General features: G+C 37.9%; 2 protein-coding genes across 5 annotated transcripts; one reads left to right on the top strand and one right to left on the bottom strand.

Moving 5' to 3' along the window:
- Nucleotides 1-108: 108 nt before the first annotated feature.
- Nucleotides 109-26583, bottom strand: rftn1a (raftlin, lipid raft linker 1a). 4 transcript variants are annotated; one of them, XM_065289069.2, is made up of 10 exons: nucleotides 26397-26583; nucleotides 17883-18031; nucleotides 10956-11139; nucleotides 10549-10660; nucleotides 9409-9976; nucleotides 2418-2621; nucleotides 2043-2152; nucleotides 1776-1879; nucleotides 1325-1400; nucleotides 109-1168 (listed from the first exon to the last, which is right to left on the bottom strand). In XM_065289069.2, exons 2-10 carry the CDS (start codon nucleotides 18022-18024, stop codon nucleotides 818-820), a joined length of 1851 nt encoding a protein of 616 aa, XP_065145141.1. In that variant the 5' UTR covers nucleotides 18025-18031; nucleotides 26397-26583; the 3' UTR covers nucleotides 109-817. The 4 variants fall into 4 exon arrangements, with proteins under 4 accessions (XP_065145141.1, XP_065145150.1, XP_065145159.1 ...); XM_065289078.2 differs by having other exon boundaries at nucleotides 17883-18026; XM_065289087.2 differs by lacking the exon at nucleotides 26397-26583 and adding an exon at nucleotides 20314-20416 and having other exon boundaries at nucleotides 17883-18026.
- On the top strand, nucleotides 2820-7094 carry LOC135778658 (uncharacterized). Its single transcript, XM_065289099.2, has 2 exons — nucleotides 2820-3821; nucleotides 6743-7094. The coding sequence occupies exons 1-2, from the start codon at nucleotides 3008-3010 to the stop codon at nucleotides 6892-6894; spliced, it is 966 nt and encodes a 321-aa protein (XP_065145171.1). The 5' UTR covers nucleotides 2820-3007; the 3' UTR covers nucleotides 6895-7094.

Genomic DNA, 26583 nt, shown 5'->3' with positions numbered 1-26583 from the left:
GACCTTCTTTTGATAGACCCGCCCCACACATACGCAACCCAGGCAACGGTGTCGTTAGTAGACACGCCCCTTACTGCTGATTGGCTACAATTGTGTTTTGGTACTCGGTCCGACTCCCTTTACCAAAGTGTTTTTCAAAAATCATGCACCCTGCCTTTAAATAAAAAAATTATCTCTATTTTATATAACTAATATTTTTAGATTGAATTAACACAATTTTGAGGCAGCCAGGTAACTTGCTTTTTTATGTTGAACTAACAATGTTTTTACAGTGTAGGTGCATAAAACAGAACTGAAAACTTCATCAGTTGCTTTTATTTGGAAACTCGTTGCTTATTTTTTTATTTACACCACTGTTTACGGTTTCACAAATTAACTTTACAAAGTTGGATTTTAATTACTGCTGTTTTACTATGCATACAAACTTGTAATAAAGAAAAGCTCATGAATATTGCTGGTTTTTTGATTTGCTATAACAAAACACACCGCAAATGATAATCAAGTAACAAAATAACTTAACATCACAAATAAACAAAGGTACAAGTTGTTGTCTGAACAAAATGGGTAGCGTTCGGTGCAGTTGAAGCATCTTCAAAGAATTTCTCATATTCTACATCTCTTAGTAATTCACAGTTCACCGTATACGTTCCTTACCCTGTAAGATAAGCTTTTAAATCCCGAAGTACACACAAAAACCTCTTACAGGACAATTATTCTGTCGTGAGATGAATGTGCCTGGACGAGTGCCCGATAAGACTGTTATGCCTGAATAAACATGAACATATTGTAATAGTTCAATATGCATACATGAATACTGTCAGCACACTCCAGAGAATAACGCTCTTTCTGTTCCTACAGGTCTTATGTCCTCGAGTTTCCCACATGTTATCACACTCTTTAAATCCTGATTGGTGGGATTTGTCATTTTAATGTTATCCTTATTTGCACATGTGATGTTGACCACCTGTGTGTGGTACCCCTCTGTCTTTGCTGGTCGATCTCTCTCTGGGCTATTAGGCAAATTTTCCTTTTCGATCATCTCATGTCCTCTTCTTTCTCTATCGATCCTTTCCATTTCTCTCTCGATCGTTGCCAGTGGAGTTATCTCTCTCTCTGGAGTCGTCTTGCTATTTAAGTTTCTTTTGTTTCGACCTCTGAGAGACAGTTTCTGAAAAACACACAGACTGTCAAATGCTGAGCCCCTTTTGAAGATTTTAAAACAGCAAGTTCACCCCTCCTAGACAGCTTTTAGCTATTTTTAGCCAAATCTTATTGTATTGTGTAAAAATAAACGTTTGCTTTTGTCTCTGCTGTGTATACACACCGTCAGCTCTCTCCTCTTGCGAGGAAGTGTGGGTCTCTGGAGAAAGAGGATCTGTTTTGTGGCCAGGCTTCCATCACTAAGACGGAAAAACAAAAGCATGCTGTTCAAATTAAAATGTTTAAAAGAAAAGCAAAATATATTTTTCTTTCTTTATCATTGAGAAGTCTACTTTAAATAAGGTTTATTCAATTTGCAATATTTATATCCTTAGCTACACTTTTAGAAAAAAGTACAAAAGTCGTCTCTGGGACGATCACCTTTAAAAAGGTTGAAAATATGTACCATTCAGGTATAAATACAGTATATTTGTACACCAATATGTACTAATATGCACCCTTAGGGTACACAGGTGTACTTTCTGAAAGCGTATTACCCCACTGACAGCTTTTCTATGTATGTGTACTTTATCTTTGTCTTCTTGACAGAGAATAAGACTTTAATATAAAAGTACCTTTTGGTTTTGACAACAGGAGTGGGAAGCACACACATCAGTCTCCATCCGTACGGAGCCAGAGACTGAAGCAGAGGAATGTAGTCTGTCTTCACAGCAACACCCTGCAACATAATCATTTAAACAACATGAAATCATTTCACTAATGTCCTATTGTGTCAAAATCTACCCATGCTTTTAAAAGCCGTTAAGGGAATTCATAAGCAGACAGGTGTAAAATGTACCACAAATAAGAATAGATCATTTTAATGAGCTCTGCTGACTTACATCAATAACAGTCCATTGCTCGACTACAATGGCATCGTATGCTGTGGCTGATGTGACATCACTAGGGGCACTTTGGAAGATAAAAACACTCTCCACAGTGAAAGAGGATGCTAAAGCGAGATAGAGAAAAATATTACAAATGTTAAGACAACCAGAAATGGTGCCTATTAAATTAAACTATTAAACTCTCAGAAGATAAAGGTACAAGAGTTGTCACTGGTACCTTTTAAAAAATCCTAATACATGCCAGTATGTACCTCTAATGTGTACCTTTAAGGTACCAATATGCACGGATTATTCTGAGATTGTAAGAAAAAAAATATATATACTTATATATATGTGGATAAATTCTAGATTGTTTTATTAATAGTATACCTGCATCAGCTCCCAGGTGAAAGTAGCCATCGATGAGCTGGGCGCCACTTTTAAAATGCTGGGTCATGTGATCAAGCCAGTGGGAGTCAACCGAGTTAACAAGCCCCGCCTCCCGTTGCACCTGCAGTGGAATCCTCACAGAAAAGAATTTGGGCGATCCTGACAGAGTCGTTGTATGGTTGTACAGGGCAAAGACTTGCACCCCTGCACATATAAAGAATTAAATGTGACCCTTCCTGGACTAACATCCAACTAATTTAACTAGCACTATCATAGAGGAGCATCAAAATTTGACTTAAATTATTGATTTCACATTGATTTTAATGTTTGACATGATCTTACTCAGTCAATATTAAAGATATCACGATTATATTTTCACAGAATATAGCGTACAGCGTCAGTTCAGGCAGGCCACGTAGTCAAGCGATGCTATCAGCTGATTGTCAAACCTAAACCCAGCCTATCAGCTGATCCGATTCCTATGCATCAATTGGTCCCTTTCAAACAGGGCGCCCTATTTAAATGGATTTTCAGTCTGTCTGCTTGGCTGCTTTCACTGCTTTGCTTGCAAAAGCGCAGTTTCTTGCAACATGATTATACGCTTTTATTTTGCTGTAACGTTACTCACCCAACTGCTGACCATGTCTGCCGCCGCAAATGATAACGTTACAGATCCGTGGCAAATTGAATTCATCGAAGAATCCCAGCATCAAATAAGTCAAGCGGAGGAAGCCATTAATGACGAAAGCAATGCTTCTGTCCGCCGGAGCTCTCGCCTGGCAAGTAAATCATCTTGTAGTCCTCCCAGCATCATTGACTGGCCGCTGCCGAAATTACTGGAAACCTTATACAGACACGACATCCCGGCACCAACTGGAGCTTCGCATAAGGAACTTTTTGCTTTGCTTTGTGAAAAAATTGACGTTCCAGCAGCAGATATTCCTCCTCCTCCTCCATTCTCCGGCAAGAAACAGACGCAGAAGAGAAAGAATCTAGAACCGGCTTCCACTTCGGCTGATGTTGCACCCAAGCGGGCAGGCGGATCCGACGTCTCAACCCGAGCAATCTACTCTTCTTCAGTCCAAAACAACGACCCAGTGTTGTCAGCTTTGTCCAGCATTCAGTCTTCGCTCTCCAACATGAATTCCAGAATTCAAGCTCTTGAGTCCGGTTCAAGATCTAAGGCCTCGGCAAACTTTTCCATTTCTGGTCCGTCTTGCGATAACTCCTCATCGACCACGGCGCGGCTGCCCGTGTTTACTCCGCAGCAGAATGATGACGTCATCAATTCAGTGACTATACCACGAAGAACTATGGGAAGTGCAGTTCCCGTGACTACAGGCTCTCCATTCTTTCCGCCGGCTGCTGCGATTTCTCATCAGTTGAGAAGCCAAATCATCGCAGGTAATGATGTCAACCTTGTCAAAATATTATTGTGCTCCGAAATGAGTGAGAAGCGTGTTGTTGATTGCGGCGATGTGTCTGTTATGCTTAAAGATAGCGACCCCCGACTTTCAAAAATGTTAACGTTAGCTGAGTTTAATGTGGCATTTGGGGTTTACAGAGACGTCATCTGCGAAATGTATCCGTCTCGTAGAGCCGAGCTTGACACTTATTTAGCAATCATTTCTGACTTGGCTTTGACCTATGGAGGAACTCTCTTCTATGAATATCATAAATCATTCTCTGCAAAAGCTGCAATGTTCATTCAACGGTTCAATCAAAGGTTGGACTGGTCTGTAGTTGACTTAACCCTCATAAGCAGACATTTCACTGGTCATCAAGCTCTTTCCTGCTCGATCTGTGGCTCTCATTCTCACACCCTCAATCTATGCCCCAAATCTGCGTCTCCTCCATCTAAGTCTGGTTTTCAAACTGTTGACTCTAAGGTGACACCATTTGCTACTCCCTTATGTTATAATTTTAATGAAAATGTTTGCAAATTCTATAATTGTAAATATGTTCATGCTTGTAGTTACTGCGGGGACGGCCACCCAAAATCTGTGTGCCCAAGACGAACCCGCTTTATGAGAAAGGACAAAAAGAAATAAAGCCATCAACCCCAGTCAATGTTCCAAAGCTGGGACAGGCACTGAGAAATCATCCTAACCGCTGCTTTGTCAATTATTTAATAACCGGACTTATCCAAGGGTTTTTTGCAGGATTGTCTTGGTTGCCTAATCAGTCTTTTTTCTGTAATAATTTGCTTTCTGCTGTTAAAGAACCTGAAATTGTCGATTCCTTGTTGGAAAAGGAAGTTAAGAAAGGATTTCTTATTGGGCCTTTTGATAAATCCCCTTTCTCAATTTGTCGGATTAATCCTATAGGGATAGCTACTCGGAAATATTCAGGAAAGAAGCGCTTAATTTTTGATTTGTCCGCCCCTCATAATGATGCTGCTCAAAGTATTAATAGTCTTATTCCTCTAGCTCCATTTTCTCTGTTTTACGCAACCATTGATGACGCAATTAAAATCATTAAAAAAGCAGGTAGGGGTGCATGGCTCGCAAAGGCAGATATTTCAGACGCCTTTAAAGTTATGCCTTTGCATCCATCGCAGTGGCATTTATTTGGCATTAAATGGAGGGAAAAATTTTATTTTTCGGTCAGGCTCACTTTTGGCTGTCGCAGTAGTCCAAAAATTTTTGATACACTATCAGAGGCGCTATGTTGGATTCTCCTAAATAACTGCAAATTACCGCATGTGCTCCATCTTTTAGACGATTTTCTGCTAGTGGATTATAAAAACTCAAAGCCAGAAAGATGCATTTCGGCGTTAAAATACACTTTCGCCGATTTAGGTGTTCCCCTTTCTGAGGAAAAAACTTTAGGCCCACTCAAAGTTATCGAGTTTTTAGGCATTACATTAGATTCGAATCTAATGCAAGCCTCGTTGCCCCTTGAGAAATTAAAACGCATTCGTGAAATCATGAGAAATGCTCAGAGTTCCGTTTCTTTTTCAAAAAGAGATTTGCTTTCTTTACTAGGCCATCTTAATTTTGCGATGCGTATTATTCCCCAAGGCAGGTCTTTCATTGCCAGACTCCTCGATCTTTCCAAATCTGTCAAAGATCTTAAGGACATAGTTACCTTAGACGCAGGCTCCAGATCAGATCTCAGTTTCTGGTCTTTGCTCCTTGAAAATTGGAATGGCATTTCTTTTTTTTATCATGATGATCTGGAGTCTTCTTCAGCCCTTGAATTGTATACAGATGCTGCGCCTTCTGTCGGTTTTGGGGGGGTTTTCAATGGTCAGTGGTTTGCTAGCAAATGGCCAAAGGAGCTGCTTTCCATGCCGGATAATAACATGTCCACTGCTCTGTTGGAATTATATCCCATAGTGATAGCTTGTATTCTGTGGGGGAAACAATGGTCTAGAAAACAAATTCTGTTTTTTTGTGACAATGAGGCAACTGTTAATATTATTAACAAAGGTCGCTCATCAGTTCCGTTTATCAACAGATTCGTCAGGCGCCTTACTTGGTTATCTGTCATGGATAATTTCATTTTTCGAGCTGCTCATATTCCAGGTTTAAACAATCAAATTGCTGATTCCCTTTCTCGATTTGAATTTCAGAAATTCCACCTCCTGTGTTCGGATTCAGCGCCAGCCAGCTTGGTTTGCCCTCTTTTCAGCCAAACGGTTCTAGATTAGACATGACCCTTCAATCTTATTTGCATTCAGCAGCCAAGTACATGCGTAGTGGTTTAGCAAAATCAACATTAAAAATGTATGACTCTGCTTGGTCTCATTTTAGTTCTTTCTGTGCAACTTTCACTGTAGATGTACTTCCTGTCAATGTTTCATATGTTAGTGCTTTTATAGTCCACTGTTTTGAGTCTCGTAAAATGCAGCCTTCATCCATCAAGAGTATGATAGCCGGCATTCAGTTCCATCTGCGCTGCTTGGATCCATCCACCATCAGCTTGTTAAAAAATCCTTCAATTCGTCTCCTGCTCAATGGACTTAAAAAAGAGAAACCTAAAGGCAATGATCATCGTCTCCCTCTCACACTTCCACTTTTAAAAAAATTAATATCACGTCTGAGAGAGGGATGCTTTGGGATCTATTCTGATATTATGTTGGAATCTGTTTTGCTTACGGCTTTCTATGGTTTTCTCAGAGGTGGCGAGTTTTCAACACGCACAGATTCTTTTAATCCGTCACATGATCTCACAATATCTGATGTTTCAATATTTTCTCACCACTTCACCATATTTCTAAAGCACTCAAAAACTGATCGGGATGGGGAAGGATCTTTTGTTTTTGTGTCTGAAACTAACTCTGCTTTTTGTCCCCTGTCGTCTATGTTGGCTTATCTGAGGTGTCGTCCACAAGCTTGTCTGGAGGACCCATTATTTACAACAGAGGAGGGAAAGCCCATGTCCAGAGCCTGGTTTGCATCCCGTTTCCGCCTGCTTTGTCAATTCTGCGGGCTACCCCCAGAGTGTTATTCGGCCCATTCGCTGCGCATAGGGGCTGCTACAACTGCAGTTTCCTCTACTCCCGTTTCTACCCTAAAAGCTATGGGAAGATGGTCTTCGGCAGCTTATGAACGGTACCTCCGGCCAGATACTCGAGCCATCCTTGAGGCTCAGAAAGCTATGAGTAATGATTGTGATATGTAGTTAAAATAAATATCGCTTCAGTAATTTATTGCTTACTTTTTATTTATTTTTTTTTGCTTCATATATCTATTTCTCTGCTAGCTCATGTAGTTCTATAGGTATTTTTATTTTTATTGGCTTTTTGAAAAAATTTTTTTTTTTTTTTAATCCTCTGCTGGCTCTTCGATAGCAGGAAGGGCCAGGGATGATTGCCTGGTATGGTCTGTTTGGGGGGGAATTTTGCTGCTATCCCAGTTTATATGGGAGATTGTCCCCAGAAGCTGCTGCTGTTCCCTGACTAGCTTTCATGGAGCTCATGAAAAGGTTGGGGAATTCAGAACAGAGCCATACCGCCAAATGTAATTTTAACATCTTGCAAATAAACATTTTAAATGGCAAAGATTTGTTTTATTTTTGACTCAAGTGGTCCTGACTGAAATATAGCGTACAGCGTCAGTTCAGGCAGGCCACGTAGTCAAGCGATGCTATCAGCTGATTGTCAAACCTAAACCCAGCCTATCAGCTGATCCGATTCCTATGCATCAATTGGTCCCTTTCAAACAGGGCGCCCTATTTAAATGGATTTTCAGTCTGTCTGCTTGGCTGCTTTCACTGCTTTGCTGCAACCCACCTCCTCCCCTAGCTCCTCCTTTAAACTCTGTTTAACTTAATCAGTTTCATTTCATTGTCACTGATGCACGCTCTGTTCTAATTGGGGGGGGAATTTTGCTGCTATCCCAGTTTATATGGGAGATTGTCCCCAGAAGCTGCTGCTGTTCCCTGACTAGCTTTCATGGAGCTCATGAAAAGGTTGGGGAATTCAGAACAGAGCCATACCGCCAAATGTAATTTTAACATCTTGCAAATAAACATTTTAAATGGCAAAGATTTGTTTTATTTTTGACTCAAGTGGTCCTGACTGAAATGTTATTTTTTTACACCACGAAGGATGATTTTATGTAGAAAACCGTAAATCACTAACAATGACTTGACAAGTGAGCTGGGATTTCACAGACTGGGTCACGGATATTTACTAAAAACAATATTTTTTAGCACTAGTATGGAGTGTACATGATGCACTTGCACTATACAATGCACTGTATATGAAATAAGTTTGATCATCATCTAAATAAATTATCTATAAAACTTTTGTGGGAATGATGTTGTATATCTTTATCTCAGATAAAGAGTGATATAAATGGACTTTAAGGGACACTCCACTTTATTTGAAAATATGCTCATTTCCCAGGCGGTATCACTTTTAGTATAGCTTAGCATAATCCACTGAATCTAATTAGACCATTAGCATCGCGCTAAAAATATCATTGCGCCTGCTGCAGCCATTTTACTGCAGCAAAGTTCTTGATTATTACACCAGAATGAGAGTATAGTTCTAGCCATATATGCCTAGAAAATTGCAACTTTTAATTTTCTTTCGGTCTCAGTACACGATGTAACTACAGAAGAGTCAAGTTTTAAATAGGAAAAGTATAGAAACTCTTTGGTTATTTTTTAGCGTGATGCTAATGGTCTAATCAGATTCAATGGATTATGCTAAGCTATGCTAAAAGTGGTACTGCCATACCAGGAGATCAGCAGAATGGATTCCAAAATGGTAAAAATCAAATATTTAACTCTAGAGGAGCTGGAAAATGAGCATATTTTCAAAAAAGAGGTGTGTCCCTTTAATCCTAAATGCGGGGTACACGATTTTTGAGAAACACTTTGAAAAAGGGAGTCAGGTCGAGTACCAAAACACACTGGTAACCAATCAGCAGTAAGGGGCAAGTCTACTAACTGACACCGTTGCCTGGGTTGCGTATGTGTGGGGCGGGTCTATCAAAAGAAGGTCCAGATTCTATTGGGGTAGGGGCGTGTTTGTTTAGGTGATTTCAAATGTCAAAATTGACTGACAGAGATTGTGCACCCTGTCTTTAAAGAATTTTGTTCAGAAGCCCCATTCACTTCCATAATATTCTTTTTTTTACTATGGGAGTGAATGGGCGCATGATCACCTTGGTTACAACATTCCTCAAAATGTTCACCAGAACAAAGAAATGTATACAGGTTTGTAACAACATGAGAGTCAGAAAATGATGACAGAATTTTCATTTTTGGGTGAACTATCCCTTTCATGTAAAGTGTGACATGTTTTCTTGTAAATTTGTAATATATTTTGCCAACAGAGGCCTTAGGTCTGGATTTAGCAGATTTGAAGTGAAAGTATTTGATGATTGTATAGTAGGTGCCAAGAGCATTTGGTTAATATCATTATCTTATTTTTAACCAAGATGCCGTTTAGCGGATTTTTGCATTTGAGCTCTTTAGCCTATGCTTTTTCCACCAGCTTTGTTTTCTTTATTTTATCAGACTGTGCACTTACGATTTAACATGTGAGCGGTTCCAATGCGCTTGTTGTGTTTTTCTTGACTTCTGACCTGCTGTCTGTTGTCTGTTTGCTGGTTTTCTGCCAAATCACATCTAGGCAACCCAGACTCTATTTTAGTACTCCGGGCCTGATGTGTCTCTGGTGCACAAGAACTTACTGTAGGCTCATACGATTGCAAATTATTCTTTACATCCTCATCACGTTCATCGTTCAGATATTGACAATCTGAACACTGATGAATGAACGGATTCTGATTGTTCCAACACTGACTGCTCGTAGTGTCTTGCATTCGCAGGTTCTGGTTAATAAAGTCTTGGTTTTCTGGAAAATCTAGTTCAAACATAAGATTCTGGTTTCGATGATACTCATTTGTATGGTCCTCTTGTTGGCTTTGCTCACTCGGGATGATGGTTAAAGGTCTGCTGCTGCGATGCACAGAACAAGGGCTGGAATGCAAGGATGAAAACTCATCTGATTCCCAGTGACTGAGGAAATACGGATTCCCACCCGGCTGCGGCAAAAATCCCACAAATAGATCACCCTGATCAGCCAGATCCTGCACCTACAGAGGTCCACCAAAAAGAATGTGCCAATTAATCTGACTACCACACCTTGTCTAATTATTACATTTAAGTGTAAAACCCATACAATCCATGAAAATAAACAGATTCGGATGTAAAATAATTCATTAATACATTGAAAGAGGAGAATAGCATCCCATAGATAGCTCAGACAGTAAACGCTAATGAAAACCATATTTGCCGTTCATCACACTGTCACGCAACACACACATATATAGGGCTAAATCTTAAGTAAATGTCACACAGCTCAAACATATACACACTCAGTCAAACACCCGCTTATCTCCAGATAAATGTAATTACTGAAAGGCGACAGGGTGACTAATAGAACAGCGTCTGAATGTGGGGTGTCAGTGTCTATGGAGCAGTCTGTCAGCTTATGTTTTCTGCTCTGTGAGCTGCATTGTAAAGAAAAATGGTTTGAATTAAATGGCTTTTTTGTCATTTTAATGGAGTGATGACATTAAGTATGATTCACACTTAAGCTTAATACTGTATGTGTGTGGAAAAAATTTAGTCTCAGAATTAAAAAAGATGCATGCGAATGTCCAACCTTTTTCACATAGCCCTGTATAACCTCTGGGTCGGGTTCCTGGTGACCTAAGTAACAGACGTCAGTCACAAGATGTGGACCCATCCAGTTAAGCAAACTGCCGTCGGAACCGCTGACATGAAAACATAAGAATTTTTATAGTAAGCAATACAATGTAATCCTTCAGTCCAAAGTATAATGTTTTTAAAATAGCAAATAAAGTGATTTATAATGAAAATGTTACATTATGTTCTGATTGGCTGTAATCTTTATATACTGTATATATGGTGAACAGGTGTTCGGTTGTTTCTTGAAAGGTGAGGTGGGCTTCTGATGATGTGTTTAGTATGGTCACAGGGGAAAAGAAGAACATCTCCGAGGCAAACAGAGAAAATGAAGGAGGAAGATGTAGATGTGTCAATGTTTACCTGTGTGTTTCTCTAATGAGCACAGCTCGGTGTAACTGTTTCTGAAGGTTAGCGCTAGCAGGGCCGCTAGAATGAACGATTGGATGGACAGCAGCCAGTATGAATCCCTTCTGATATAACTCACACACCTGTACTGGAAGCTCTCTCACCGAAGACAAACACAACAGTGAAGATACTGCCACCTCTGGAAAAAAGAGAGGAGAGAGGAGTAAGAATGAATAATGTATATTATTTATAGACAATATATGAAGAGTTTGGTTCCAAAACGCAATAAATCCATTTTGACAAATTTCGGTAAAAACTTGTTTTCTATCCCAAGAAAGTGACAAGATGAAAACCATTTTTTTTTGTTACAAACATTCACATAGCATCTTTAGGCTATAAAAACATACAAAATTCAAATCCATAACTTGATTTTCAAAGATTTATTATAAAAACAAATTATTTTTTCCACAATTTTTTTTTTCAAAATTATATAAATCTATTCAATCATGTATAAATGTGCATTCATTTTTGCCATTTTATATTCATTTAGTTGAACAGTTGTACACACTGATTAAAAAAATAAACATTAATGGCATTAATCAAAACACTTACTTTGTCATATTAGGAACACTGTCATTGCTGCGCGGTTATACTTGACGTCGTAGCTTAACATTTTTCACAGCGAACAGCTGTGATTCTCGTTGACTTTGAGTAAAGTTTTTCATAAGATCCCCTGGGGTCAATGTGTTAGCACAAGAGAAGCTAGATGCTGTCTGGAGAACAAGCGATCGTCTCCCGAGAGCCTCTCGCGTAAATTATTAGATGATGATGGCTAACGTTTCTTTGCCGTCACAGAAAACCATCACAGGTTTATGGATGCTATTAAAGTATTATTTCATTTTTGTTTGTTTGTTGATCACGAAGTACTCAACGCGTCGCCATTGTTTGTTTACAATGCGTGGAATGGTGCGCTGTAATTTGTGGAGCGGATTTATTGCATTCTGTAGAAAAGGAGGAGTGCCGTTTATTGCGTTTTGGGAAAAAAGGGAGAAAAGATGACAGAATACCACAGCGGATATTCGATTTTGCGTAAAATTAAGAATTTACTTTAAAATACTGACCTGATATAATACTGATTTTGGCAGTAACTCTTTTTTTTTCAAAAATGGCGTTTATTGCGTTTTGGAACCAAACTCTTCATATATAGTGTCTGTGTATATACAGTAATAAGGCCACCGATTTAATCTGCTTGTCTGCCTATATATTTATTTAATCTGAGTAGATGTGCCCAAACCTTTGACTGGTATGAATGTATTGATCAAATATTAAATGTTACACATATATGGTTTAAAAAAAAAGATAATTGTGTCAGTTTTCATGTCACCATATTTGCATTAGCTAATATGTTTGCTCTCCCCCCAACATTAAGAAAAAAATTAGAGACGCATGAGGGAGAACATAATGAGAAGATGATGAGAAGAAAGGTGCGAACCGAACCATTTTATTTAGTCATGTCTGCCGAGTAATGTGTTAACACGATCACGTTTTGACACTTTTGTGCATTGCTCACTGATTAAAAGAAACACACACAAACTGCAAAAATACAAATAAATCCAGAAATTTCGATTGAAGTGGCTTTACAATTAGTCATTTCAGAAATCAGCAATTAAAAATCATATTAGAGATCAATACTTAAATCTTTAAAAAGAGCAGAGGTGAGGTATAATCTACAAAGCCCTTGACTGTAATCAAGTTTAAGAGTTATGAGAGACAAAACTGTAATGAACTTGATTCCACTCTGAGGGCAGCTTATTAGCATTTTCACAGTCTTGGTCATATTCACAAAATAAATACATTTTTATGTATTTTTACTGGCATACATATTTATTCAAAGCAACTACAGTGCATTCAGGAATTAAATGATAACAGCTGCGTTACCTAGAAATCAAACCTATAAACGCATTGATGCGGTTATGCGTCTAGATGAAACTTAACTTCCGGTCTCTGATTGTTTATTGGTGGTTAAAGTGAACTCTGGAACAAATACTTTGTTGTAAATAACAAATGTTTTGGTTTCCTAAAGATAAGGAGAGATGCCGATCATGGATCAACGCTATTTAAACTGAGGTTTGGCAGTCGATCTGTAATCTAGTTGTTGTTAATTGTGCTTGTTATCAAAAACAAGGACTCTGAACTTACATTTGTTCCACAAAATCCATTTGTTTATGTTGTTATTGCTGAAACCATCTATTGGTTGAGCCATGTGTGTGAATTCTGTAACACTATGTGAATTAAATCTTCTATGACACACATGCACGCACGCACGCACGCACACACATCCTGGTTTCCATGTTTTGTGGGGACATTCCATAGACGTAATGCATTTTATACCGTACAAACTGTATATTCTATTCCCTTCCACTAACCCAAACCCTAACCCCAACCATCACAGACAACTTTCTGCTACTTCACATTTTCAAGAAACATCATTCTGTTTGATTTATAAGCTTGTTTCCTCATGGGGACCTCAAAATGTCCCCACAAGGTCACGAAAATACTGGTATTCCTATCTTTGTGAGGACAATTGGTCCCCACAACGTGATAATTACCAGGTACACACGCACACACACACACGCACACACACACACACACACACACACACACACACACACACACACACACACACACACACACAAAACATTGTTTAATAACCCAATCTGTTTGCAATCATCAGGTAGTGGTAAAATTGCGGAAATGTCTTAAACTTTATGATGTCTATTACCTCTAGAAAATGAACTTTATTAACCAACACATGATGGGAAAGGCCCGAGGACACTGTATGCTTCAGTTATGCATGAGAAAATGAGAAAGGAAATGTGTTTCTGTTTGTGTAAGGCCAACTTACAATACATTTCTCTCGTCCTGAAAGCCCAAATGTTGGTAGTCTAAATTTATCACATGGAGATTTGACCATTAAAAGGTAGAATTTACCCAGTGGGGTGGGGGGATAAGCATTTGGGTACACAATCATTTTCAAAAAAATGCAGACCTCTGTATCTTTCAGTCTATGCTTGAGCATAAATCCTTACAATGAGACACAAAGAATCTTCACATTCAGCTAAAAATATCCTCATATATTGTATTTCTCTCTCGGTGATGAATCTGTTGATATTTCTGTTCATGGCATCCATATTTGGAGCCCTAACTTTGTAGATTTCCAAATACACTGCACTGAATAGCATTCTGTATGTGTCAACAAACACTTTCACGATTTAATTGCTCCTGTATGGCTCATTGGTAGAGCATTGTATTAGCAGTGCAAAAAAGTAATGGGTTTGAACCCAGACAACACACATGCTGATAAAAACGAATATGTTGTAATTCAACCATTCTCTGCAAGATAGGTCATTGAAATTTGGCTCCCCTTGTGATGTCAGAGGGGGATAATATCGCCCCTTAATCTGCACTATCCAACCACGGCACTGCCATTTAGTGCAGAGATCAGCTCATTTGCATTTAAAAGGACACACCCAAAATGACACATTGTTGCACACACCTACAAAGTGTCAATTTTATGATGCTATAATAAAATGTCTATATGGTATTTTGAGCTAGAACTTCACATGTACTCTGGGGACACCAAAGATTTATTTGACATGTCCCCTTTAAGTCACCAGGTGTCATTACCATGCCACAATGATTCTGTTCATTATTTTGCATATTGTGTATTATTAGGTATAATGTGATCATTTTGTATGCATTCTTGTAATGTAAAATGTAATGTATTTCTAATGAAATGCATTAATCCACTACAAAATTATTAATTATGGATCTCTTTAAAGTTTAATGGCTTGTAATTCTGATTGAACCAATGCTCTAAATGATTCTTTAACTAAGCATGATAGTAGCAAATCTATTACACTGCAACAGATAGCTGTCATTGCTCCTACTGTGCTATCAAATCTATCCGTTATGACCCTCTAAATATTGATATCACATAAATATTAAAGTGATTGTTTATGATTCATAAGAAAGAGGGATTTGTGCAGCTTATGGCTGTGATGTGGGTTCCCCTAGGGCCCTTGCTTATTTTATTTTGTAATATCCCGACAATGATTTGAATTATATTATTTATGGAGACTGAGTCAAATTAAAACAAGACTTTAGCCATAAATCCGGTTCAATCCCACCCTTTTTCTCCATCTCTTACTCTGTCTCTTGCTCTCTCTCTCTCTCTCTCTCTCTCTCTCTCTCTCTCGCACACACACACACACACACACACACACACATTTACACAAATAAATTTCAGATCTTAGAAATAAGCCCTTCAATCTCCAAGATCAGATAATCCGTAAAGGATGGCTGATGTTTTCTCTCTCTCTCTCTCTCTCTCTCTCTCTCTCTCTCTCTCCCTTCCTTTGACACTCTCTCTCACTCTTTCGATCTCTACTCAGGTCGTACTTTATTTCATTTCTGTCAATCATTCACAGTCATTAAGTCACTTATCGGTTCTTTCAATACTGATGCCCTTAAACAAGCAAACAAACAAAAATATTCAGACATCTCTGACTCATACCCGTGCTGTCACAGGCCGAATGCCTTCAAACTCTTACTGTGCTGTCTGTGTCTCTTTAGGCATCAGTGAATTTTACATATAAATGACCTGCCTGTCTGTCTACTGATAAGCACCTAAAACAGAAAGCCTGAAGATCTGTGTGTAGGCCTATGTGTGTGCTGCCCCAACAATCGCCGGTTCTTAAATATTCATCATATTTGCTCAATGTCACACTCACATACACACCTGCAAAAACACACACAAATACACTCATATCTAAAAAAAACTGAACATTTTCATAGACAGCATACAACTCCAGGCCGGATCCGCATCGGATCTGCACTGGAACTGCTGGCTTCGGTGCAGATCCGGCGCGGATCCGGCCCAGAGTCGTCTGCTGGCTCCGGAAACAAAATTGCAAATAGCATTAAAAGTGATGAATAAAATGTATTTCTCTTTTAGTATACGGTTTCTGTTTTTTCTACTTTTAGGCTTTAAAGGTGCCGTTCTTTCTGTGTTTTTGAAGCTTTGATTGTGTTTATTTGGGAGACCATACGTGCCATTCTTCCCGGACGCATCCCGTCCAGGATTTCGGTGCGTCTTCCGGAAGTCGTATTTGTTGACCGCATACGCCATTCAGTTAAAAACATAAGATATACAATCGTAGTTTTATTCTTACCTTAAAATATAACGGTTGCTTTTCTGTAATAATAATAATAATCCTCGACTTCCGGAATAATACGACTTCCGGAAGAAGAACACAAAATCCTGGACGGGATGCGTCCGGGAAGAATGGCACGTATGGTCACCCTATGTTTATAGTGTACAATATAACGTGTTAATGGTTCACATAAAAAAGCGGTATTTTTCACACAATTTAATTCTGTATAGCGCTGTTTCCACTGTCCTAAAAACGGGCTGATGTCTTCCTTGTTCTATGAAGTCCCTCCTTCAGAAATACGTATCGAGTTCTGATTGTGTAGCTTGTTTAGTGTGTTCTGATTCGATAGCAGATTAGCTTGCCGTTAGCTTAGCTGGCGATTGACGTATTCCTGTGGGCGGGGTTTAGTCAAAAAACTGTTCTACTGACGTCAATAAAGCAGAAAGAAGAGGGCTGTAGTTTAAACCGTCCGTTCGCTTTAGGTTTTGAAGGCGAATTCTATTAAAGAAAATATATATCACCTGACAGTGAACTTTGAGCTTTATCATTTTACAAGTATTATTTATGCTACTATAGCAACATTACACACTAACTAGTGTTTAAAAATGTAATCAGAAAGAACGTGACCTTTAATCCAACAAAATTGTGTGTGGTCCAGGCATAGTTTTAAAAGAAAAAAATTTCACTGCGGTAAGAAATAAACCTGATTCAAAAAAATGTCTTCTTCCTAAATGTATGTAATTTAAAGGATATATTATTATTTTTACTGAAAAACAAATCACACATCCTGATGAAGAGGATTCTTTTTGTAGTATAGGGATTATGGTCACATCCCTGTAATTACATCCAGTAATGGTCTGTATGCCGCTATGCTTTCAAGTCATTAAAATGAGCGGACCTGTACCTCCACTTCAATCTGTGTCTTATATTTTCTCATATCCTCTTCCTCTGAATCCAGCAGGATCCATTATTGCCTCTCTTGAAGCGCACTAACAAAAGCAGCATTAGTATATTTAGAAACATAAGCCCTCAAAGAATATACATGGTTTTGTTGCTTTGCTCTCTCTCTCTTTCTCTCATCAAATCTCACACTTTTCTCCTCCCAATTTGAAGGTGAGCATTCTGAAATTGTCTATGCATAGCAACATGAATGTTGTTTTGAATTTTTCTGAAACACCTGCCTTACCCTGAATTGTTCTGTGTATTTAAAAAAAAACACAAAATTTCATTTCCATCAACAAAACCTGTTAAAAATGACTTTCAATCGCTTAGATGCTAAAGGCTAAGCCCTATAAAAGTAGCTAAACTGGTAGAGCATTGCATAAATGTTATATGTTCATTCCCACCCTGCTGAAAAAAGCATAGACCAGCATAATTCCCATGCTGGTTTGGTGCTGGTTTAGCTGGTCACCAGCATACCAGCACCAAAACACAACATATGCTGGTCTTGCTGGTATGACCAACATGGGATGCTGGTGCTGGTATGCTGATGACCACCAGCTAAACCAGCATGGTCCAGCAAGGGGATTATGCTGGTCTATGCTGGTGGTCACCAGCATACCAGCACTATAACACAACATATGCTGGTCTTGCAGGTAGCCTATGCTGGTTTTTCAGCAGGGAACACATATTGATAAAATGAATGATTTGTAATGCACTGTATGTCGCTTTAGATAGAAAGCATTTGCCAAATGCATAAATGTAAAATATAAAAAAACACATTTACCTTCCTTTCCTAGCAGAAAGTCCAGGTAATGATATGTGTAGGCCACTCCACATTGCGTTTCCACCTGGGCTCGTCTGAGGGTGGAGAAGATCTTCCCTGGAGCTTCGTCTGAACCACGGGGCTTGGGTAACTTACACCCCATCTCTTTACTCCCACAGAAAAAGAAAATGAGATGAATGAATATGGATAATTTGTCTAAAATATTCATTTATTCATAGCTGCATTATTGATTTAACTGATTGCCTTGGCAGAAGCCCCTAATTGTGATGCTAATTAAGTTTGATTGACATTGAATTAGAAACTGAGCATGTGCGAGACAGAAGGAAGGGCATGGCGGCATCTCTCACAACCAAAAACTAGTCAGGTACACGCACGTGTGCGCGCACAAAGATTTGTCACAGGGTAACACAACACAAAGGCTAATTGGAAAGTTAATCAACCTTCAAGCATCAACCTTCAACACAAACATATTCACAAGTCATTTCGTGTCATCTACAATGCAGCCTTTTGAACGTGCATGCACCGTCTCCTTGGTTACCAGAAGTCGCAATCAGATAACAGAGTCAAAGGACTTTATATTTGATCTGACTACACAGCCAATCAAACAGACAAATAAATTAACGTGTGACCAATACTAATAGGCATCACATCTAGAGTATGCTAAGGTGATGTGACAGCTGAGTCCCGGCAGCCAGAGCTAACACAAACCATCAGGTACGGATGGTTAGATGGCAACACTGCCGTGTCAATATCTGATGAGCCAGAACAGGTGAAACCGAGAGGAACCGGACAAGCTCAGTCACCGTGACAACAAGCATTACCCATGCGGTGATGACATCATGAGGGACAGGGAGGGATGGATGGATGGCTGGGGTTATGGATATGAAACAGGCCATGTTTTAGAAGCCCTAGTTATAAAAAAGTAACATTATACAGTGATGGCAACCTCACTGTAAAAATGTTGGGATGTTTCAGACCATTTTTGGGTAAAATATGGACAAACGCAAAAGTTGGGATTAAATGAACCTATGCTGGGTTGTTTTAACCCAAAATGCAGGCTAATATATGGATATTTTCTGGATTAATTCAAACCAGCAGTTAGGCTTTCTATATTTTACCCCACCATAAATTGAAAAAATATGGCTTTTACAGTGTTAGGGTAACGCATTACAAGTAACACGCTTTACGTAATAATATTACTTTTCTGAAGTAACGAGTAAAGTAATGCATTACTTTATAAATGTACACATTAATATTCAAGTTACTTTGTAAAAAAAGTAATGCAAGTTACTTTTCAGTTAAATTAATTTAATTTAAAAATAAAATAATGTACTGAATTACACTGAACAATTTAACGTAGAATTACGCACTCTGTGCGCCGGAGCGGGAACAGTTTTTGGCAGGCCAGAGCTTGACATTTTTGCGATCATAAAAAACACCAAGGCCTGAAAGAGATCAAGCCTCAGCCAAGTAAAAAAAGTAAAAGTAACTTAAAAGTAACGTAAGCATTTCTTTCCAAGAAAAGTAACGCAATTTGTTACATTTTTGGGAAGTAACTTAATATTGTTATGCATTACTTTTAAAAGTAACTTTCTCCAACAATGGGCTTTCACACCTGTGTTCCCCAACCAGGGGTACCTGAAAATTTGCATATATGGCACCATATCATTACTATCCAAAATACCACATTACCATGGTACAAGCTCAAAAAAACAAAAAACATATCATACTACTGTTTTGTACTGTTGTTGTAAGACAAGGACCAGAAACCACATCACATATTCTTGAACGTCCTCCTGACTTCAGTATACACAAGAATGCATGAGACACATTTATAACTCCCACAGATGAATGGAGAGGAGTGGAAAACAAATTGGGATGCTGCAGAGAGAGGCAGAGAGAAACAGAGAGAGAGAAAGAAAGAGAGAGAATCCCTCACTTCTTCACAATAGTTCATTATTTTAGGATCTCTCTCATTTTAAATCCAATTTGAAACACTGATACTTCACCTCACAAACAAACACAATTACCGCTCCATTGTTCTTTCAGAAAAGACAAAAACCACTTCAGATGTGATAAAGGCCGGCTATATCATCCAAATCACATATTTGTAACACTCTAGTATTTCTCTTACAATACATGACTGATATTCATCAGTTTTTCATGATTAAAGAGTAATTCATACATTGGGAATCTGTGGAATATAACAGTATGATGCAAGTTAACACAAAGGCAAAAAAAAACAATCAAACAAAAAAACGGATCTTCTATGAAGTATTGTATTATTATCTTCCTAGCTTCATCCTCAAGTCCTATAAACATGGCAACATTATGTAGCCCACCGAGCAAGCGTTAAATGCTCTTTCATAAATTGCTTTGGACAATGCATTTAATTTAGAATATAAATACTCAGAGCTGTGTGTCTTCACACCTGTGATGTGTGAAGAAGTTAATGCTGAAGTCAAGCATCCGGTTCCACTCCAGTTTTCTTCACAAACCTGACAATCACATCATTACTGAGGCTAATCAGCCAGTAAGAGGCCGACGGCTCGGACCATAGGTTTGCACGAAGTTACTGAAACAACATTTGGAGAGCTATTAAAACAGAATAAAGTTTCTCTAGACGTGGTCCTTAAACTTTTTCAGTGTACGGCCCCCCTTGTGTACGGTGCATTCCTTTGCGGAAATGTATGACAAATGTGCTCTAAAACTTATTATTTTAATTAAACAAAACATATTAAATTATACAAAGTTGTGCTGTTGGTTAGTACCCTTATTTTTTATGTTTAATTACACAGAATTCATGATAAATTAATGTATTTTATAAAATGTCATAAAACTGGGGCCCCCCTGGCACCATCCCGCGGCCCCCCTGGGGGCCCGGCCCCCAGTGTGAGAACCACTGCCTTAGTGTATCTCCTACTGAGTTCTCAACAAGGTCTGAACAAATGTTACACTGTGCTCATATTTGCCAAGATATTAAATTCATTTATTACACGGCTCGTTGGAATGCTTGATTCTGATTGGCCAGTGACAACATTTGCTGGTTTGTTATTCCCAGATAACAACTGCTCAAAACTAAAAACCTTTATCCATAGACGGGATTGGGTGGGTGCCCTGGGTCACCAGGCAATAGGGGGGCACCAAGAGCTTCAGACTGCGACCAAATGGATCGAGTTTTTGAGACAGTGCAAGTATCTTTTTTCAGTACTCGTGCATGTGCGGGGCACCCCTGACAAAAAAAAGGTCACACACCTCACATCTTACTCACAGGGTCAATTAGACATTGGAAATGAATGATAGAGAGAGCGGGAGAACTTCTAGTCTACATAAAAAATAAAATAAAAATAAAAAACATTTTAGATGAGATTCTTAGTTCTTAGATATCTATGCCACTCATTTCATCACATTATCTGTATAACACTGGATATAACTGATTGTATATAGGACTAGTTAAATAAAATGCACCATTAACTAACATGAATAACTGTATTGGCAAAACATTAAAACAGTTTTGCTCATTGTTAGTTCATGTTAACTAATGCTTTTACTCAGTGGTGTAGTGCAGGGTATACGCAGGTTTACGGAGTATACCCACTTTTTTGATGGCATGGTGTATACCCACTTCCACTTTAAATACATGGGGGCATAAATTAAGAGTATATCCACTTTTCCAGGCACCACTACACCACTGCATTTACTAATGTTAACAAATACAACCTTATTCTAAAGTGTTTCCATTCTTTTAAGGACCACAGAGTTTTACATTTACACAAATGACAAAGCTGATACTCTATGAAACATGAAATGAAGTAAGAACTCATACAGACATACAGAAATTCACACATAATGAACATGAAAAACACATTTAGTTTCTTTTCAATACAAAGACACATACACACCCTTATACTCAACATATGAACCACAGACGCATGTTACACAAACGCACAGCACGTTTCTCACACTACACACTTCCTGCACAGCTCTCAGCAGAAAAAAACACATTGAGATATTCACGCACAATAATCTCTCACTGTGATAAGCGTGAAGGGGGAGCGGAAGAATAAGGAAACAGAAAGATGGAGAGCTAAATTTAGGTAAGATGATAGGGAAGGATAATAAGTTGAGAGCACACCGACTGCAGGTGGTGGTGGGGAGAGTTCAGGTAACCAGCGGAGACGAGATATTGTCAATGTGATACAATGAAGGAAAGCTTGAATTATTCTTTCAATGTCTCTTACTAAATTAAATCTCATCAACCGCATTCTAGTAAATGATAAAACCTAATAAATACTATTAATATACTATTCTTGTCTAATATATTTATTCACTAATATATTTATTATGTCTGTTCTCCAGCGTTAAGGAAAAACACCGCCGTTTTTCAATATTTATGTTCTTCCCTCAACTTAGTCAAATTAATACATACCTATCTTTTTCAATGCGTGCACTTCGTTGCACATCGCGTTCATTTAGCACCATTCATTCATCCAAACAGGGATGAATTTGAAGCCACCGAACACTTCCATGTTTTCTCTATTTAAAGACTGTTACATGGGTCGTTACACGAGTAAGTATGGTGGCACAAAATGAAACGATTTTCTAAGAGGATAAAAATGAGAACTATATTGTATGGCGGAAGAGCACTTAGTTTGCAGCAATTCGACCTCGGGCGCAGTAATATCATCACTGCAAAGTTCTCGGCAGTGATGATGTTACTGCGCCCGAGGTCGAAGTGCTGCAAACTAAGTGCTCTTCCGCCATACAATATAGTTCCCATTATACCCCATTGCTTACTTATTATTGTTTTATACACCACACAAATATTAAAGTAAAAAAAGTGACGCAACTTTCGTTGTTTCCCATAGATGGTTTAGATTAACCCAGGACTAGCCCTTACTTATATTAGGACAATATGTTTTTAAATAAAGACAGCTCAAACATGCATTTTAGTCTTAATGCATTTTAGTGACAAAAATCATTAGGATATTAAGTAAAGATCATATTCCAAAAAAATATTTTGTACATTTTCTACTGTAAATACATAAAAAATTATTTATCATTTATAGTTTCTTGCTAAGAAATTCATTTGGACAACTTTAAATGACTTTTTACACCCATAAATTCCAGATTTTCAAATAGTTGTCCTATCCTAACAAAGTTTATGTATTTAGCCTTTAGATTATGTATAACTCTCTTTTTTTAATGGACCCTTATGGTTTTATGGTCACATATGTTGTGCTGTGCAGTGATACACTGGGTGAAGCAGTCATAGCTCTGTTTTACTGTAAATCAGAATCAAGGACTGGATCTAACCATTTACATTTAGGCATTTAAGAGATGCTTTTATCCAAAGTAACATACAAAATTAAGAAACAATAAAGCGATTATATAAATTACATAAAACTACCATGTACTGTAAATACTATTATACATGACCATGGTAAACATTCAGTAACATGGTACACATTAATCTATCATATGAAACCAGCATTGTGCTTTGTAACAGCCACAGTACATTTTTGGTAAAGAAATATGACTCAATTTATAAAAATGCAATTCTCTGAAATGGTTGCAGTGAATGAACATGCCAGTAAATTGAGGTCTGTGAGAATGTCACGGTGTGAATGTATGTATATGCCTCAGAGAAAGTTTGTATAGAGGGCTGTAGGTTGATATCGCAGGAGCAGCCCGGTATAGCAGAATATGAAAGTTGATGATAGCCCATTCCCCTCACATTTCACAGGTTCATAATCATTTCTTACTCCATTTCTCCTGCTTCCAATCTCTCAACCCTGCTATATTTCACTCTGTCCGAGTTCGAATGCTTAGCCTGTCACTCATATCTATGTGTGTACTGTATGTGTGAAATACCAGGTCATCTTTTCGTGGCATTCATCTTACTAGATACTATCAAGGAAGAATATATAGCTGTCCTTCTGTTTTGCCTTTAGTCAAGGGTGAAGCTGAATTCTTGACATTGGGCAGAAATGTAGCAATCAGTGGAAAAGCAATGCAAGGTAAATAAATTGAAAGTGTTAGGCAAATGTAACATTATGTGGTCCTAAACACAAAACATTAATGCAATACAAACCATTACATTTGTATAAAGTCCAGATAAATGTGACCCTGTCTGTGAAATCCAGACTGAAGTCTCATAATCTTATGAGATTAGGACCATCAAAGTTTAATTTCAGTGATATTACTTTAATCTTTTACATGACCTTTACTCAGTCAGTATTAAAACTAGTAAGGTTACATTAAAAAAACTGCAGTAAACAACTGCAAAATCACTTAAGATGCAACTGGAAACATTGGAAATAATGTGTCAAAGTGTAAAAATGAAGAAACTGAAGCACACATTAGGGCAATGGTTTTTAAACTGGGGGCCCGCGAGATGGTGCCAGGGGGGCCCCAGTTTTATGACATTTTATGAAATACATTCATTTATCATGAATTCTGTGTAATTAAACCTAAAAAAATAAGCCAACTAACCAACAGCACTACTAGGTATAATTTTATATGTTTTGTTTAATTAAAATATTACATTTTAAAAAGTTTTTGTAATAAATGTTTTTTTCGGGGGGCCGCGAAAAAATGCACTGTACACAAGGGGGGCCGCACGCTGAAAAAGTTTGGGAACCTCTGCATTAGGGGTCGCTGTGGTTCATGTGACTGCCACAAATGGGTTGTATTCAGGTCCAAGTTACCAATCCAGTGGGACTCAAGTTTGAATGTAATCCACGGTCATTTTGCATGTCGTCGTTCATCTAATTGTGTCAACAAATCGATGTGGTGTTTGGGATTTAGTAGATTTAAAGCGGAGGTATTTGATGAACATAATACGTCAATATCATTATTAAATTTTTGACGGATGAAATTCATATCACTTACGAAAATTTACCATGAAGGATGACATGCAAAATGACCGTGGATCAAATTCAAACATGAGTCCCTTGTGATATCTTGGACCTGAATACAACCCATTACATGAACCACAGAGACCCCTTGTGTGCTTCAGTTTCTTCATTTTTACACTTTAACTTTAATTATTTGCAATGTTTCTTGTTGCATCTCAAAGGGGACATATAATGAAAATCTGGCTTTTTCTATGTTTAAGTGCTATAATTGTGTCCCCAGTGCATCTATCAACCTAGAAAATGTGAAAAAGAATGACCCAGTAACTTAGTTTTGGTAAACCATTTTCTGCAAGCATGTGGAAAAATAGGTCATTGAAATTTATCTCCCCTTCTGATGTCACAAGAGGGATCTATTACATTAATACCACCCCTTAATCTGCACTATCCAATCACAGTACTGCCATTTAGTGCAGATTAAGGGGCGGTATAAATGATTAGCTCATTTGCATTTAAAAGGACACGCCCAAAAACGGACACTGGGGACACCAAAGATTTATTTTACATGTTAAAATTTTTTGTAAAAATGCCCACTTTAAAGGGATAGTTCACTTTAAAATGAAAATTCTGTCATCATTTACTCATCATCACCTGTATGAATTTCATTTTTTGATGAACACAAAAGAAGATATTTTGAGAAATGATGGTAAACACACAGCATATAGTATCCAATCATTGACTTCCATAGTATGAAAAAATATTTTGGAAGTATTGTGATAAATGATGAAGAAAATATTTAGATAAATGATTATTCCTACTATGGAAGTCAATGGACACTATATGCTGTGTGTTTCCCATCATTTCTCAGAAAAAATTATTCATACAGGTTTAAAACAACAGGAGGATGAGTATATGATGAATTTTCATTTTTGGGTGAACTATCCCTTTAAGTTATTTTGCAATTGTTTACTGCAATGCTTTTTTAATGTAACCTTGATAGTTTTAATACTGACTGAGTAAGGTCATGTAAAAGAATAAAATGAAAGTGAAATCAATACAATTAAGCTTCAGTTTCTTAATTTTTACACTTTGACTTTCATTATTTGCAATGTTTTTAGTCGCATCTTAGTGATTTTTGCAATTGTTTGTCTTGTCCAAAAAAGTGTTTTTTGACACAAAAGCTTGGAAAATTTGTTAAATTACAATGAAATGACAAAAGCGACATTTATGAAAGGAATTTCAATTACTGACTAATAACCTTTTCAATGCCATTAAAGTGAAATTACTCAACCTAAACATAAAAAAATTCCATTTACAAGAAAACATGTCAGACGCAAAGAAGGTTTTATAGGAACTGTATAAATAGCATATTTTCAACAGCTCAACATGCATGATGATGAAAGCATGAAAATCTTACACATGCGCTCAGATATTCTGTTTGAATTAAGAGTGAGACGAAACTTCAAAGTGACAATCTCACATGGCATACAATACAAGAAAATAATTGATGTATTGTACATTTATTACAGGTTCACTGAGAACATGCACACAGAGGGGCAAGTGTGACTATCAAGCAGTTGAAAAGAAAATAAGAGAATAAGAAAGTTTACAGCTAGGTTACTGATACTATAGGCAGTCATTATTAAAGGAAACATACCTGCTGCTCTTTGTGGATCTGCGTACTGGAGACGATGTCGAACTCGTTTTGTCTCCCCTGTTTCTTTCAGTCTTTAAATCTCTGTAGTTGTTCTCCTGTTTCTTTCTTCTCTCACAGTTAGTATGAGTGAACTGGAGGCAGGTGCGAGCAGATAGTGAGTCAGCTCTGACTGCTGTGTCTGTGTCGA

The sequence above is a fragment of the Paramisgurnus dabryanus genome, chromosome 19 (assembly GCF_030506205.2).
Source record: "Paramisgurnus dabryanus chromosome 19, PD_genome_1.1, whole genome shotgun sequence".
Classification (NCBI taxonomy): domain Eukaryota; kingdom Metazoa; phylum Chordata; class Actinopteri; order Cypriniformes; family Cobitidae; genus Paramisgurnus; species Paramisgurnus dabryanus.
The sequence above is the reverse complement of the archived record's forward strand: the minus strand, read 5'-3'. Positions and strand labels throughout refer to the sequence as shown.

Excerpts from the sequence above, each read along its gene's own strand:
- rftn1a (XM_065289069.2), bottom strand. The coding sequence starts at position 18,024 with ATGGGGTGTAAGTTACCCAAGCCCCGTGGTTCAGACGAAGCTCCAGGG. Across the intron at positions 2,622-9,408 it reads AACCGCTCACATGTTAAATC|GGGTGCAAGTCTTTGCCCTG; the intron begins GTAAGTGCACAG and ends TTATATGTGCAG. Across the intron at positions 1,880-2,042 it reads AGCAATGGACTGTTATTGAT|GGTGTTGCTGTGAAGACAGA; the intron begins GTAAGTCAGCAG and ends ATTATGTTGCAG.
- LOC135778658 (XM_065289099.2), top strand. The coding sequence starts at position 3,008 with ATGATTATACGCTTTTATTTTGCTGTAACGTTACTCACCCAACTGCTG. Across the intron at positions 3,822-6,742 it reads GAGAAGCCAAATCATCGCAG|GTGTCGTCCACAAGCTTGTC; the intron begins GTAATGATGTCA and ends GGCTTATCTGAG.